Below are 15,498 nucleotides of genomic sequence, written 5' to 3'. Positions count from 1 at the left end.
TGAGGGCACAGGGAGCAAACGCCAGTCTATTTCCCCTACTCAGCCTGCTGCAAAGCCGACCAGGGCCTCCGCAGGGAGTGCACGAGGTGGAAAGGGGTGCTGAGAGGCAATGTCGAGGTGCTGGGGCGCCTTTCCCATGGGCAGGGCAGAATGATGGCTGTGGAGGTCACTTCTTGGCCCACCAGCCAGGCCCCTCTGTGTGTGTGTGCACGTGTGTGCACTTGTGTGCATGTGTGTGCATGTGTGTGTGCATAAATCTGAGGCACCTTTCAATTTGTCATTGGCACAAGCAGGGGCATGTGAATGGGCGTTACAGGTCACAGGGAGCTGTGTGTGGTCCAGGGCGGCACAAAGCCATGGGCGGTCAGTCAACTTGTAGTTCAGATCTCTGGAGCCCAGGCGGGTGAACAGGTGTGTGCTTGGAGTCCTGGCCTTGCAGGTGAAGGGACCATGGGAGCGAGGCTCAGGCAGCCCCTGGAGGACTCCAGCCAGCCCCCTCTCCTAATGAAGGGCTTGAAGCAGGGGTCAGATTTTAAAACACTTCAGTCTAGGGCTAGGGTCAAGGTGGAGAATGGTTTGGAGTGGATAGCCGAGATTTCTGAGTAGAGGCACCAGTCAAAAACAAGTTTGAAAATGGGAATGTCCATTCTCTCATGGAACGAGAGGGTGGGGGCCGCAGTTCCAGGGTTGGTTCTGTGACACCGCTGTGCCCTCGCAGCCCGGGGACCCACCTTCCTCTCCACGACCCTCCAGGCGGTGACCCGGACTTTTGCCCGACCTCGCAGTTGCTGGTGATCGCCTGAGTTCCCGGCAGTGGACAGGCAGAGCCCAGCAGAAGAAGACGGGCATCTCCTTCTTCTGGGAAGAAAACCATCCCCAGAGCCCCCTGGCAGATTACCGAGACCCCACTGGCCACGCCGAGGTCCCCCGCGGCCTTGGCTGTGGGGAGGGCCGGGCAGCGTCGTCGCCGGGAATGGTGGGGTGGCAGCCGTCGGGATGGTGAGCGGCGGGGTTCTCTTCCCGTCTTCTCACCTAGGCCGACTCACACCGCTCTTGGGTTTTAGTCTCCCGAAACTTCATCCACTCCGGGCCATCATCCTCACGCACTCAGTTCTGCAGGGTCTTCTTAACATGTGCTCCCGAAGGCTGCTGCCGAGGTCATCTGCCCAGGACAGGGTGTGGGGGAAGCGTACTGCCACCTCTCCCATACGTCTTACAAACGCCGGCTGCCGTGTTGCTGACCCCGCTGGAACAGGGTCTAATGCGGCTCTTCCGCTGGCGCAGCTCTTCCTGCCGCGTCCCCGCACGCGGAACGGCGTCCCTGGAAAATTCCTTGATAAGATGACACATCGTTTAACACGCAGAAACAAAAGTATGTATGTATCTATCCCACGATACATTGTTTCTGCCTCTTGACCATTCTTTACATGCTGCTGTAGTTACGTATGCATGTCAGTTAACTACTATGTAGTCACCAAAGAGCTTCTGCGACTCAGGCAATCTGTAGACCTTTCAAAGTGTTTCTATTATAGTCACCAAACAATGAAAGAATGAAACAGAACCTGCCACCAGGCCCACTGCAACTCAGACATCACAGAAAGCAGGCACGGGCATCGACTCGGGTGTCCCTGGTTTGGCCCCGTTCTTAGGTTTGTTGTTTTGTTGTTGTTGTTTTTAATCCTCACCTGAGGATATTTTTCCATTTATCTTTAGATAAGGGGTGGGGAGTGGGGAGACATCAATATGAAAGAGACACAACAACTAGTTGCCTCCCACACGACCCCGACCAGGGCCGGGGACCTAACTGCAACCGAAGTACGTGCCCTTGACCGGAATCGAACCCGAATCAGCTGGAATGACTCTTTGCAGGCTGGCGCGCTAACCACTGAGCAAACTGGCCAGGGCTGTTCTCAGGTTTTCAGGGGTTATCACATTCTTCGAGGGATGGATGTACATGATGGTCCTTGACTTTTTCCCTTTGGCTGTAGGGCATGATGGACAGTTAGCTCCGCGTGACTCATGATCTCATCTGCTACTATTTCTTTCCAGTTCTATGTTAACATATTTAGTGTCGATACTATTATATGACTAAGGACCTTTTCCAGTCAGTTCATAAAAATCCATAAGACTATTTCTGCCAGGTCTAAAAATGCCCCAAGCACCTGTTGATGGGGACAAGCACCCAAAGTCTTCCACTTGCAGAAAATAGGACGTTAGTGTGTGTTTGGATCAATCTGCATTAGCCAGGTGGTTCCCTTGCCTCATCTTGAGAGCCCAGCCTCCTGAGAATCGGTTTCTCTCCGTCGTCTCTTCCCTCGGGCCGTTGCTGGGACAGTGGTGCGCAGTCTGGCTGTAGGCAGACTGGCCTCCTAGTTCCCCAGTCGCCTCCGGCTGTCCTTTGGTTTCTGCCTTTCATCGCGCGGTCCCACCTTCACTGCCCGGTAACCCAGCGCCTCCAGGCTCCCGCAGTCCGCCGGCCTGCAGCTGTCCGCCCACTCCGGCTCATCTCTGATAAAGGGCCCTGTGAATTGTCCCTGTCTACTCGACATAGCTGAGGACTGGATTCTTGGGCAGCTAGTTCAGGCAGCAGTGGTTCTAAGGCCTGTCCCTTCTTCCCTTGTTTGCTTCTTGCTCAGGAATCCGGACTAGCGTGCCTTCAGGAGCTCACTGCTGTGGCCCTGGCCGGTTTGGCTCAGCGGTTAGAGCGTCAGCCTGGGGACCAAAGAGTCTCAGGTTCGATTCCGGTCAAGGGTACCTACCTTGGTTGTGGTTTGATCCCAGGCCCCGGTTGGGGTTGTGCAGGAGGCAACCAATCTCTGTGTCTCTCTCACATCCATGTTTCTCTCTCTCCCTCCTTCCCACTCTATCTGAAAATCAATGGAAAAATGTCTTCGGGTGAGGATTTAAAAAAAAAGAAAGCTTGCTGCTCCCTTAGTCTTCACTCTGGTGTCTGAGCGTCTCTTACCCCTCAGGCTGATGCCAAGTGTAGCCAAAAGAATTCAGCCATTGTTCTGTTCTGTTTGTGGCTGACATAGCCATTCTCTGGCACGTTCAAATGTCTCTGGAACCCACTCAGTTCATTTCCTCGGTGGTGGCGCAGACCTAAGGCACGAACTTAATCTGACGTCCCCTCCCCCAAAGGCCCCAATGCTTCCCCGCTTACCACTGCCTCCCACGCGGCAGGCAGGGAGGGGCAGGTCACATGTGTGTGCTTGGCTCCCCCATTGCTTTAAAAATCTTTAGATTAGAGTCAACCCTGAAAAATCAGATTTCATGTGGAAATTTGGATTTGCAGTCTCCCTTAGAACAGTCAGAAGACTTGGCGACTGTCCCAGGACCCAGCAGCGCAGCCCTGGCTGGAGCTGGGGCCTGGGCCCTGGGCCCTCCACGGGAGCCTCCTCGGTCAGCGTCGCCCACTTGTGCTGCTTGACTGGTCTCCATGCTCGTGGCATTTCCCCCCGGCACTCACCGACGGTCCAGACTTCTCACCGCATCCCCGTTCTCTGCTGTCCTTCCTTTGAAGGGAACACTGCCCTTTTACGAGCCCGCCCTTGCCCCGTACACCTGTGGCATTGCCTGCTGCCACAAGTGCTTGTTTTATATTTGACGGAAGGGGCGCCTCCTTGGAAAGTCTTCTCTGACCTGTCCTCTGGAATCTACCATCCCTTCCCGTCACTGTGCCGAACCCCTTCTCGTCTGAGTTGGTGTGGAGAGGACTGTCTTCAGCTGAGCTGTACCTGTTGGCACGTCTGTCTCTCCCGCGGGAGCACAGGGCTTAGGGGCGGGGTCTGAGCCGGTGCCCCAGCCGTCTTCCTGTCCACCATGCCTGGCCCGTAGCGGTACCTGCTCACTGTGTGATGAGTCAGTGAGCGATTTCTTCTTAGGCTGTCCATCTCTGCCATCTTACCCTCTCCCCAGTGATGTTTATTAATGACTCAAGTCGGGTGGGGTTCATGGAAACAAGCCGAGGGGCTGTGCCTGCTTTATCAACAAGGTGTGCCCATTGCCTGGGTGCAATGATATTTACTGACTGGAATGAAAGACTGAGGAGCCAGGACGATGCCATGGTGGCCTGCCCGCGGCATGGACCAGTGCGTGTGCCACACAGATACGTGTCCCTCCCACCCCATGGAGGTCGTGTGTGCCTCCAAAACTGTTCCTGCCATGGACACTTTATCCAGCTCCGTGTTTGCTCCTTAGGTAATGAATCTGACCTCGAACTGGAAAAGAAGTGTAAGGAAGAAGATCGAGAAAAGGCTCCGAGGAGACCGCGGACGCAGAGGACAGAGAAAGTCCAGAGGATCCCCTCGGGCAAGGAGGCTGTGCAGGTGTCCGGAGCGAAGAAACCCATCGTCAGCGTGCTTTTAACTGCACACGAAGCTATTCCAGGTGACCCCACGCGCGGGAGTGACACCATGAGAGTCTCTGGGGGAGGTTGTGCCGAGGGCAGCTCGACAACTCGGACCTTGGGACCCCGGGCAGCTCGCTCACTTGGGGCTCTCCATTTAGTGCCCCCTGGGCTGGGACAACAACAGGTTGTCTGCCAGGGCTTTTGCGGAGAACGTGGGGAGAGGTGCTGGGAGCTGCTGCTGCCCTGACCGGCCTCCCTGCCCTCCGCCCCAGCAGCGCCGGAGCGGCCAAGACGGGCTTGTCCCTGCCCCGACCCAGCCCTGACCCTGGATGCCCTCCTCCCCCACTGCGCTCCGCGGGGCTGTTGCTTCTCCAAAACCCCCCTGAGTGTTCCCTCCGCCTAACCCTGCTGTGCCTGTTCAGCGGGCCCGTCAGATGCTCGTGTGCTGGGGTCCCCGCCTCCCTCTCCTTCCACGTAAGGTAGCAAGGGGGTATCTTTTACTGCTTTAAAACATAGCCTCTTCCAGCAGGGTTACTTCAGACTAGAATCAGTTCATCATAAATTCCAAAGTAAAATAATGCCCCCCCATTCATTTGGGGTGATTGATGTCAAATGAAATGAAGAAATTAAGTTTCGGATTTTAAACCAGCATCAGCCTCGTAAGCGTCTATTTTCATGCTGAGAGCGACTCATCGTTCAAAAGGAAAACGCCTAGTGCGCACCTCTGCCGCCTCACGCCGAGTGTGCTGGCAAGGACAGTGACCCCACGGTCCGTGACCCGGGGACTTTCGGGAAAGCACTCCCCCCGCACCCCACCTTCAGAGCAGTGTCGGGGACGCGCAAGTCCCTGCACCCAGCTCCTGTTCTCAGCACCCGGAGGAAGTTTCTACAGTAATTTCTTCCTTCTTTTTTTTTTGTGAATCCTCACCCGAGGATATTTTTCCATTGGTTTTTTATTTTTCATCATTGATTTTATGCAGAGGAAGGGAGAGGGAGAGAGAGAGAAACATCGATGGTTGCCTCCTGCACGTCCCTCGCTGCGGATCGGACCCACAGCCTGGGCATGTGCCCTGATCAGGAATCGAACCAGCAACCTCTTGGTGCAGGGTAGATGCTCAACCACTGAGTCACACCAGCCGGGCTCCATTGATTTTTAGAGTGGAGGGTGGGGGGAGACATCGGGTTGATGCTCTAACTGCTGAGCCAAAGTCACTAAGGCTCTGTAATAATTTCTTAAAAATTGTTGGTAGTATTTTGAGATTTCCCTAAGTGGGAGCAAAAAGTGTAGTTAATTTCCTTTGCTATCACAGAAACAAGAGGTAGCTTGAAGCCTTTTTTTTTTCTTTTTAAGATCCTCACCTGAGGACATTTTTTTGCATTTATCTTGAGATAGAGTGGGAGGGAGAGAGGAAGTAAGAGAGAGAGAAACATCGATGTGAGAGTCACATCGACTGGCTGCCACCCACATGACCTTAGCCGGGTCGGGGGACAAATTGCAACCGAGGTCCATGCCCTTAGCGGGAACTGAACCCAGGTCTCTTTGGTCCACAGGCCGATGCTCTAACTGCTGAGCCAAACCAGCCAGGGCTTGAAGCCTCTTCTTCAGTGCACTTGATACATACGTGTGTGTATGTGCACACACATGTGCGTCCTTATGAAGTGTCCGCTGTATAAAAGGTCTTTGACCATTTCACATGTAGAATTGTGTGAGTGAGGTGGCCTTTGAGTGTTTCCACTCCAAACCCTTCACTCTGTGGGTGGAAGCGGAGGCCCGGGGGTGGTGGGTAATGTCACTGGGACTGGGCCCCAGGCCTCCTCACTGCCTGTCCACTGTTGGCCAGCCGATTCCACTGTGCCACGCTGTGTAGCTTACATTCACGTAAAGTCCAACATGTGTGATTTCATATAACACGTTGCAGGTAAGCATATGTAAGTATTTACCTGTATGTTTGTGTTTTTTTAATTTATAGATCAAGTGAAAATGGACCTCAGGATGCTCTGATAGGTTATTAGAGAACGTGCCCCCTCCCCCCAAGGGCACACACAGGTTAAATGTGTGAGCTGAAGGGAAATGATAGCATGCACGGTATCATGCAGGAAGGGTCCATACTGCCCGGCTCTGTCTCTGCGCTGGGCTGGGGCAGGGCCACTCGCGGTGCCTCTCTGATAGCGGTGCGTTGTGCCTCCATCCCAGGTGCTACCAAGATTGTTCCCGTGGAAGCTGGGCCCCCAGAAACAGGAACCACACACCCCGAGGCCACCCCGGCCGACCTGGCGCCTCGGAGAGGGTACCAGGAGTACGCCATTCAGCAGACGCCGTACGAGCAGCCCATGAAGTCAAGCAGGTAGGTGTCGATTCCGTGTGACTCCAGCCAGCGGCTGGACGCCCGTGCCCGCCACAGCAGCAAGAGGACAGCATGTGAGACGCTCAGGGCTTCACAGAGGACGTGGGCCTCTTGATTCGCCTCGGAATCAAGCCCTGTTTCGGCCGGTCTGCAGCCCACAGGGAAGGCGCGTGTTCTCCGCACGCTCCCGGGGCCGCATGCGGACCTGCAGAGGTGGTGCAGGCTGGTCAGTAGGCCTGCAAACGTTTCTCCAGCCGAGGACGAGCAAACAGACCTGCCTGCCAGCAGGTCCCCCTGTTTCTGGAGAGGGGACGAGTGTCCTTGAAGAGAGAATGAGCTTAGTGCCCAGTCCACCCGGGTGGCTCTGGACTGTTCTACTAGAGTTCAGCTCCCAGATTGAACACCTGCTGTGTGTCAGGTACTGGGTGTGGGAGGGAGTAGGACAGACACAGCGGCTGCCGATGAAGCTTTCGCTCTCTTGTGACGTGACGCAGGGGGTGTTGCCTCCGAGCCCCTGTGACACCGGCCGTAAGCGTGTCCATGGAGCCTGACTCAGGCGGTGGTGGGAATAAGTGATGAAATACGAGGCAGTGTCTGGCCTGCGGTGCACTCAGGAGCATAAGGCCACGGGGGCTGCAGCCCCAGGCACTCCCCCTGCGCCGTGAACAGCTTCATGTGTCGGTGAAGTTGTACAGATCACTCATTCCTTTGGCAAAACTGTAATGGAATTAACACTGAAGATCATTCTGGTCTCCACTCAGGTTGATTGGTGGACCTTAGCTAATTATCTTCCTTGTATTTCAAGGTCTGTTGGGAGGGGTTCAACTAAACGCTAATTCTATTACAGGTAGGTAGACTCATATGTGATCAACAGATCTAGGCTGCATTTCTATTGCCACGTGCTCTGTTAATATTTTGTAGTATTGATTATAAAATAGTTATGAAAGAGACTTTTTAGTATGATGATTTTGCTTTGTAAAATACGGATAGAAACTTCTAGGTGATAGCAGTATGCCGACTAGGTCATATCAGTTGGGTTCTCTTGCAATTATGGCACAGATTTATTATATAGAAAATGTTGGAAGTCCAGAAAAGCATTAAAACATCATCTGTAACCTCACTACCCTAAGATAACCACTGTTAATATTTTTCATGTATTCCCTTCCAGCCTTTTTTCAGCCCCTGTATTTTATAAAATTGAGTATATTTTATGAGCAATTGTGTGGTTTGCTTGTAACATTGTCCTTTCTTTCCTTCGTGGCTCAGCTTGTTCACCGTCTGTTCTGGGGTGAGGGCTGTGGACAGTGAGGGTGCGCTACCTCTGCTCAGCTCTGGACGCTGCAGCCGATGGGGTCTTGGAGAACACCCACTTCCCTGGGCCCCCTAGTCCTCCCATCAGTCCTGCCACTAGGAGAACTTGGCCCAGGACTCCCAGGACCGCCTCCTCTCCACCGGGCCCCTCCTCTGCTCCCTCTGCTTCTCTGGGCTCCAGCTTCCCCGGAAGCCATCTGGGCCCTTTTTACTTCCTTGATCTCTCTTCTTCGTCCTGACGTCTCCCCTCCCCCGGGCATCCTTCAGCTGTCTGCTCACCTGTGCAGTCCTCGGGTGGCTGCCCCGCCCCTCAGGGAGATCACTCTGCCCTGACCTGGGCCCTTCCTGGGCAGATGCCTTTTCCCATCGCAGTAGGGAGCTGATGGTCTTCATCTGCTCATTTGTATGGCTGGTCAGCTGGCCCAGAGCCCTCTAGAGGGTTAGCTCCAAGAGAGCAGGGGTGGGGTTTGTTTTCATCCCTGTTGTATTCCTAGTGCCTGGAATACTTTTTTGAATGAATGAATGAATGAATGAATGAAGACAAACTGTGCAGAGTACTTTCCTATGTTGGGACTCTCAGTTTCCCGCTCTTAACTATTGTGAGAAAGAGCTCACTGAGCTGTTTTGTATTGTTTCTTTTGCATCAAGGGGTCTGGCCTTTCAAACCGATCGATTGCCTGATTGCTTTCTAGTGCAGCGGGTGCGAGTGCCCGCTCACTGAGCAGGGCACACTGAGGGGAGGCTCCGACGTGCGCCCGCCCACTGAGCAGGGCCGGGGGTCTGCCCTTCAGAGCAGGTGCAGGGTCGCAACATCTTCATCAGACTCGTTCCCTTCACGGGAGCCGGGACCAGGGGCTTTGTCAGGTGTGTGTCTAGTAACCAAAACGTTGCAGCCCAAGATTCTCCTAAGGTTAGAGCTCACATTAGAAGGAAATGCCGTGATGTGTTTGCTTAGTTAACGTCGTGAATCCCGGGTTTCTCCCTTCTGTGTTCTTTGCACCAACAAAATGTATCACCTCCTGGATGTCTTTATCATTGCAGAAATATCCACATGAGTTTGCTTAGAGTAGCATAGGGTTTAGCATGCAGGCAGATCAGTAGCTTTCACCTTTGAATATTTTAACTGCACCCCATGAATTGAACCCCCTGGTGTTTATGGACTGCAGTTTTTTGTTTTTTTAATCCTGGTTGTTGTTTTTTTTAATTCTCACCCGAGGATATTTTTCTATTTATCTTCAGGTAGAGAGAGAGAGAGAGAGAGAGAGAAGCATCGACGTGAGAGGGACACATCGACTGGTTGCCTCCCATGTGACCCCGTCCAGGGCCAGGGACGAACTGCAACCTAGGTACATGGCCTTGGCTAAAATCGAACCCGGGACTCATTGGTCCGTGGGCTGATGCTCTACTGATTAGACAAACCGGCGAGGGCCATTTATATATTTTTAACTTCAGGACAAGGCCACCTTTGATCAAACACAGGTATGTGGCTAGTTCCCTCAGTACGGACTTTGCAGTTCCAGTGGATGTGGCCTGGAGATGTCTGGTCAGCAGCACCGCGTGGTCACTGGGCAACCGGGACACACCATGCAGAGGGCTCAGTCCCGGGAGAGGGAGCCTCACCTGCCCCTTTGGCTCGTCCGCCGGTCCCTGTCCCCGTGCACGGTGTAGTGCTTCGGTGACTGTCACTTGCTGGTTTCAGAGACAAGGCATGACTGTCCCCACAGCAACAGAAGCCCACACAGGGGCCTCTCCATGAGTGCGGTCCCGCTCGGGGTGCGCAGTGTCTCTCAGTTCAGAGGAGGGGAGCAATGTGCAGGCTCTGGAGGCAGGCAGTGCTCGGGTTCCAGTCCTGGCTTCACACCCGCCGCGTGTGCGAGCTTGGGCAGCTACTCGGTTTCCCTGTCTGTGAAGTGGGCATGGACACGGGGCTGGGACTGCACACTTGGCACAGGGCTCGGGGCTGCGTGCTCAGCGCTCGTCCCATGTCCTTCAGCTCACACGTGGTCTTATTGAAGAGGAGCGGCCCACGCGCTGCGCTCTCCTCCAGCGCACCGGACAGCGCCCGCAGCGCACACAGTGTCTCCGGTGGCAGTCATTGTTAGTGAGCCAGGCACGAGGTCCACAGCTGACAGCTGGCCTGCAGATTCCTTACCCTCAGGCTAAGCCGGTCCTGGCAGAGCAGGGGGAGGAGGGGCTCTCCATTGCCTTCCTGAGCTGCCTGTGCCTGTGCTGCAGACCTGGACAGCCGGCCTCCCACCTGCCGTCCTGCCCGCTGCCGGGCAGGCCCACGCGTGCCGTCTCACGCTGTCCACGGCCAGACGCGTCCTCACCAGACAGGGAGAGGGAGCTCGGGCCCTGAGGCTTGGTCCTGTTCCAGACTCCCGGCCAGACATGTCAGGTCACTTCCTAGGAAGAAGGGGACACAGGGAGAAAGGCCGGGGTCTCTCACTGATGGAAGCTCGCGACACAGGGAAGGGCTGTCACCCCGACGGCGGGCTGAATGAATAGGCCAGTCTGGACTGTTGACATGATGACTGAGCAAGCCCGCTGAGTTCCTGCCGCTGAGACTGTCCGTGCAGTACTCCAGGTACGCACAGGTCGGCTTTGACACGGCTGGTCACAGTGTGTCTCCAACGACGCACCCTCTCCCCTCCTGCCTCCCTCTTCCTTGTTCTGTGCCTCAACCCAGGCCTCCCTGCATCAGCGAGCTTCCCGACCACCTAACTCCAGCTCAGACGTGTCTCTGTCTTTTCTCCTGCTCACATGGCTGTCGGCACTCGCCACACTGTGACGCAGCCATGTGCCCACCTGTCCTCTCTCCCCAGCCCGAGCCCCTGAGGAACAGGGGCCCCTCTCCCTCCGTGGGTGCGCCTGGCCCCCTGGCCCCTCCGGCCCTGTTGGTGGATGGACGAGTGCTCCGTCCGCGTAGTTCACTTCTGAGCCCTCCCTTTCGGTCCATCAGGAGCTGGAGGCCCTGAGGACGTGCGGTCTCCGCGGTAACGGTGCTTCCTCTGTTTCCAGGCTCGGGCCCACCCAGCTGAAGATCTTCACCTGCGAGTACTGCAACAAGGTGTTCAAGTTCAAGCACTCGCTGCAGGCGCACCTGAGGACGCACACGAAGGAGAAGCCGTACAGCTGCTCCCACTGCAGCTACGCCAGCGCCATCAAGGCCAACCTCAACGTGCACCTGCGCAAGCACACGGGCGAGAAGTTCTCCTGCGGCGACTGCTCCTTCACCTGCCTGAGCAAGGGCCACCTCAAGGTGCACATCGAGCGGGTGCACAAGAAGATCAAGCAGCACTGCGGCTTCTGCAAGAAGAAGTACTCCGACGTGAAGAACCTCATCAAGCACGTGCGCGACGTGCACGACCCCCAGGACCAGCGGGTCAAGGAGGCCCTGGACGGGCTCTGCCTGCTGACCAGGGAGGGCAAGCGGCAGCTGCTTTACGACTGCCACGTCTGTGAGCGGAAGTTCAAGAACGAGCTGGACCGCGACCGCCACATGCTGGTGCACGGCGACAAGTGGCCCTTCGCCTGCGAGCTCTGTGGCCACGGGGCCACCAAGTACCAGGCGCTGGAGCTGCACGTCAGGAAGCACCCCTTCGTGTACGTCTGCGCCATCTGCCGCAAGAAGCTCGTCAGCTCCATCCGGCTGCGCGCCCACATCCGGGAGGCGCACGGGGCGGCCCAGGAGCCCGCGGTCTTCACCAGCTCCATCAACCAGAGCTTCTGCCTCCTGGAGCCCGGCGGGGACGGCCCGCAGGAAGCCTTGGGCGGCTCGCTGCAGCTGGCGGGGGAGGAGTTTGCGTTCCAGGGGGTCAGGGCCCCCAAGGAGGCAGCCTGCCCCGGGGACCCGGGGCCCGAGGGGGGACAGAAGGAGCCGGAGGCCCCGCTGGAGGTGCCGGTCCCGGCCGTGCACTTAGCCCCCCCCTCCCAGGCCAGGAGCCCGGCCCTGCCCCTCTGTGAGCTGGAGGCCGTGGTGGTCTCCTCGGACCTTCACTCCCACGTGGTGGTTTCAGAGGAGCTGCTGTTGAAAAGCGGTGCCTCCTCCACCGAGGCTCCCGCTGCCCCTGAGCAGACCCTGGATGCCCAGCCCGCAGGCCCCACCCCGACGCAGGGCCAGGAAGTCGCCCTTCTGCTGCCCGAGGCCACAGGCCCTGCCAAAAACCAGGAGACCCATGGAGCCGAGAGCCCCCCAGGGGAAGGGCGGAAGGCCGCCGCCCCCCTGTCCAACGGGCCAGAGCCCAGCAGGTGTCTCAGGTCAGCGGAAGCCCCGGACCTCCCTCCGGGCGCCGGTGAGGGGGACCCAGCCCCGCACCCACCTGACCTCCACATGCCTGTCCCTGAACACCGGGCCAACATGAACGCGTTCATGAGGATCCTGGACAGTCTGCACAAGAGGCGGATGGACACCGGCCTTTGCGAGAGGATCCGGAAGGTGTATGGAGACCTGGAGTGTGAATACTGTGGTAAGAGCAGCGGGGCATGCTGGCAGGCCTCTCCCTCCAGGCAGCCCGCCTGGCTTCAGGGCACCTCACGTTTGGTGTGAGCTCACGTCTCTGCCGAGCGCGGCTTCTAGGGGAGCCGTCCCTCCTGCGCAGAGAGCAGTGGGTGGCCACCCTGCGGAGGTCTGTGAAGGCGGCAGGGGGACAGGACAGCGAGGCGCGTGGGCTCAGCTGGGCACGCATGCGGCGGCTCAGCCACCTCTGCCAGAACTTTAACCGGGGAGAACCTTTCTTCTGGCATGGGGCACGTGTACCGCAGAGCTGAGCGTGGCTGAGTTCTAGCCGAGCAGAGAGAGGCTTTGGAAGTGGCTGCAGCGCCCGTGGGGAGGCCCTGAATAGCAGCTTCCAGTCCAGAGCCCGCACGGCCTCGGAGTCCCTGGAGGGCTGGCAGCCAGGGGCGGGGCAGCTCTGGGCCGGGGAGGGTCACTAGAGTGCAGAGACTCTGACTTATGCGTGTGCATAATCGTTTTTGACACCTAATTGGTCCTCAGCAAACATTTGGGTCCTCTCCTAGCTCTGACATCTGGCAAAAAAAAAAAAAAGAAAGTAGCATCCTTAACATTGGCAACCTCCCACTTCTGAGAATGATTTGCAGACAGAAATGTGGTGGAAAGTGTGAAGGGTGACCCGGACAAGCAGGAGACGTAGACAAATATAGCAGTTACAAAGTCGTAATAATTTAAAAAAAAAAAATCAAATTCAGTATAAAAGAAACTTCCTTGTTCTCACGTGAAAATATTTTTTTAGGCAAACTTTTTTGGTACCAAGTGCATTTTGACATGCATGTCCGCACCCACACCCGGGAACATCTGTATTATTGCTCCCAGTGTCATTATTCTTCCATCACCAAAAACTGCCTTAAACGCCATGTAATTCAGAAACACAGCAACGTCTTGCTGAAGTGCCCCACTGACGGCTGTGACTACTCGACTCCAGATAAATATAAGCTGCAGGCCCACCTTAAAGGCCACACTGAGCTGGTAAGTAGAAGCCCGAGCGGCAGCCCCGTCTCCCCTGGGTGCTCCTGCTTGCTCACTTGTATGCATTCGGAGGTGTCCCCGCTTCGTGGCAGTCCGGGGTGTCGGCGCCCACCCTGAGACCAGAGAGGTCCTTCTCACGACACAGGCTCCACCTTCACCCCAGGGTTCCTCCCGCGGGGAGTCTCAGTGTGATGAGCGAAAGACCAGAGTGAGTAGATTTGCTTCTATAAGGAACGTTCAGCCTCGGAGAACGTCAGCAGGAGGAAGGCCTGCAGGAGAGGCAGGCAGCCAGGGCCTCCTCAGTGACGTTAAAGCATTGCTGAGATCAGGGACCACGCAGTATACCAGCGGCCACTCAAGTTGGCGCCATCTAATGCGATCCCTCAACTGTCAGGCGTCGAGCACGGTGTTTGGTTCATAGAGGAGCACAGTGAACGGAGACCACGCTTGTCCGATGATGGTGGTGTTTGTAGGAAATCGAGAATATCTGTGAAGCAGTTTTACTTTTTTAGAAAAGGGGATGTTTATCCCAGGTGCTGTTAATATTCACGTCGGTACATGTGTTTAATTCTTTGGTGGGAGCTCATGTAACCCAGGAACGAATGTTCACTGGATTGAAGAGGCTGACACCTGAGAGTGACCTGAGACAGGGGTCAGGGGGCACAGCTGGCCCCAGGTGGGTCTGTTTTCATTGCCACAGGCGAGACTTCAGAAACTTCATGTTCATGCCACCGTTTTTTGGCACCAAAATCATGACCACTGTAGCATTTTGTCACTAAGGGTGAAATCGGGGTTTCTCAGGTTTTGTGGGTAGGTGAGAACATGCCCTTTGGGGTTAGAAACCTGGATGCAAATCCTGTCTCCAGCATTTGCACAGGCTGTGTGATGTGGGGCAGGTCACTTGTCCTTCCTGAGGCGTAGGAAATATATATTAAAAAGTAGATACTTGTCTTCGGTACACACATACACATGAATGCATACACAAATATGCTCAGACACACCAGTACACAGATAGGTATTTTTTAAATGACTTTTTTCCAGTTACAGTTGACCTTCGATACTATATTAGTTTTAAACATATAGCATAGTGGTTAAACAGTTATGTCATTTATGAAGTGATCCCTCTGATAAGTCTAGTAAGCACGTGTACACACCTACATGTACATTAAACACAGTACGCATATGTACACATGTGCAAAGGCGTATGTTTGTGTGTGTATGTATGTAGAGCTGCTAGAATTGTGGGGAGGTTAACATGGAATGCTCTAGAGAAAGAACTTGGCTCAGCACTGGTGTGGGTGACTGTGCAGCTATCGTATGTTGCCTGGTTCTACCCGGAACGTGTCCGATTTTCCTACAGAATTGCTGTCAGGTTGGTACTGCTTCAGTATTCTCTTAGGTCAAGGACAACGGGGTGCCAGGAATCACTATGGTGACCTTGCAGAAGCCCCTGTGAAGTCAAGACGGGGTGTGGCCAAAGGAAAACAGAACGCTCAGGGCAGCCCCGGGGCACAGCCGTCAGTCCCAGCAGCCAGGCTGCTGCCCACTCAGCTTCACGCTGAGCTACTGCCGCACTCGGTTACCGGTCCTCAGGCAGGACGGAGCGAGGAGCTGCCTGCCGCTGTCCCAGAACAGTGCCCGCCCGCGGAGTGAGCACTACAGCCGGTGGTGGTTACGCCTGCTCTTTATTCCACTTGCCCTCTGGGCACTTGTTGCTCTGGATTCAGAGATTTTGAAACCTGGGCTTTGGACTGATGAGAAAAATCAGTCCGGAAGCTGGAAAAGAATGTTACAGCCTGGGCCTGCCTGTTGTCTCCACACCCACTGCGCGGCTCGGGGCCTCGGGCCCGCGGCCGTGCTCTCGCCCCGGTGTGTGCGCAGCCTCCTGGCCGCGTCGGGGTCCTGCTCCCAGCTCTCCAGCCCGTTTCCTGGGCTGGTGGTTTTCTTGACGACCTGGCATTTAAAGGAGCTTCTGGCTTAGCGTTCAGTGGTCATGGATCTTCCTT

The 15,498-nt window shown here is 55.7% G+C and overlaps 1 protein-coding gene across 3 annotated transcripts in view; it reads left to right on the top strand.

The window, feature by feature from the left end:
* The window catches only part of ZFAT (zinc finger and AT-hook domain containing), a 111,327-nt gene that overhangs the window by 34,338 nt on the left and 61,491 nt on the right, over positions 1-15,498 (top strand). For all 3 annotated transcript variants that reach the window (XR_004959829.1, XM_036263703.1, XM_036263704.1), the window contains 4 exons: positions 4,201-4,389; positions 6,546-6,696; positions 11,029-12,476; positions 13,260-13,492. Coding sequence is in view for 2 of the 3 variants with exons in the window: in XM_036263703.1 (XP_036119596.1) it covers positions 4,201-4,389; positions 6,546-6,696; positions 11,029-12,476; positions 13,260-13,492 (2,021 nt within the window). In the remaining variant the exon portion in view is untranslated. The remainder of the gene's footprint in view (positions 1-4,200; positions 4,390-6,545; positions 6,697-11,028; positions 12,477-13,259; positions 13,493-15,498) is intronic.

Source organism: Molossus molossus, unplaced genomic scaffold, assembly GCF_014108415.1.
Source record: "Molossus molossus isolate mMolMol1 unplaced genomic scaffold, mMolMol1.p scaffold_m16_p_16, whole genome shotgun sequence".
NCBI lineage: Eukaryota > Metazoa > Chordata > Mammalia > Chiroptera > Molossidae > Molossus > Molossus molossus.
This window is presented reverse-complemented; position numbering and strand designations above follow the sequence as displayed.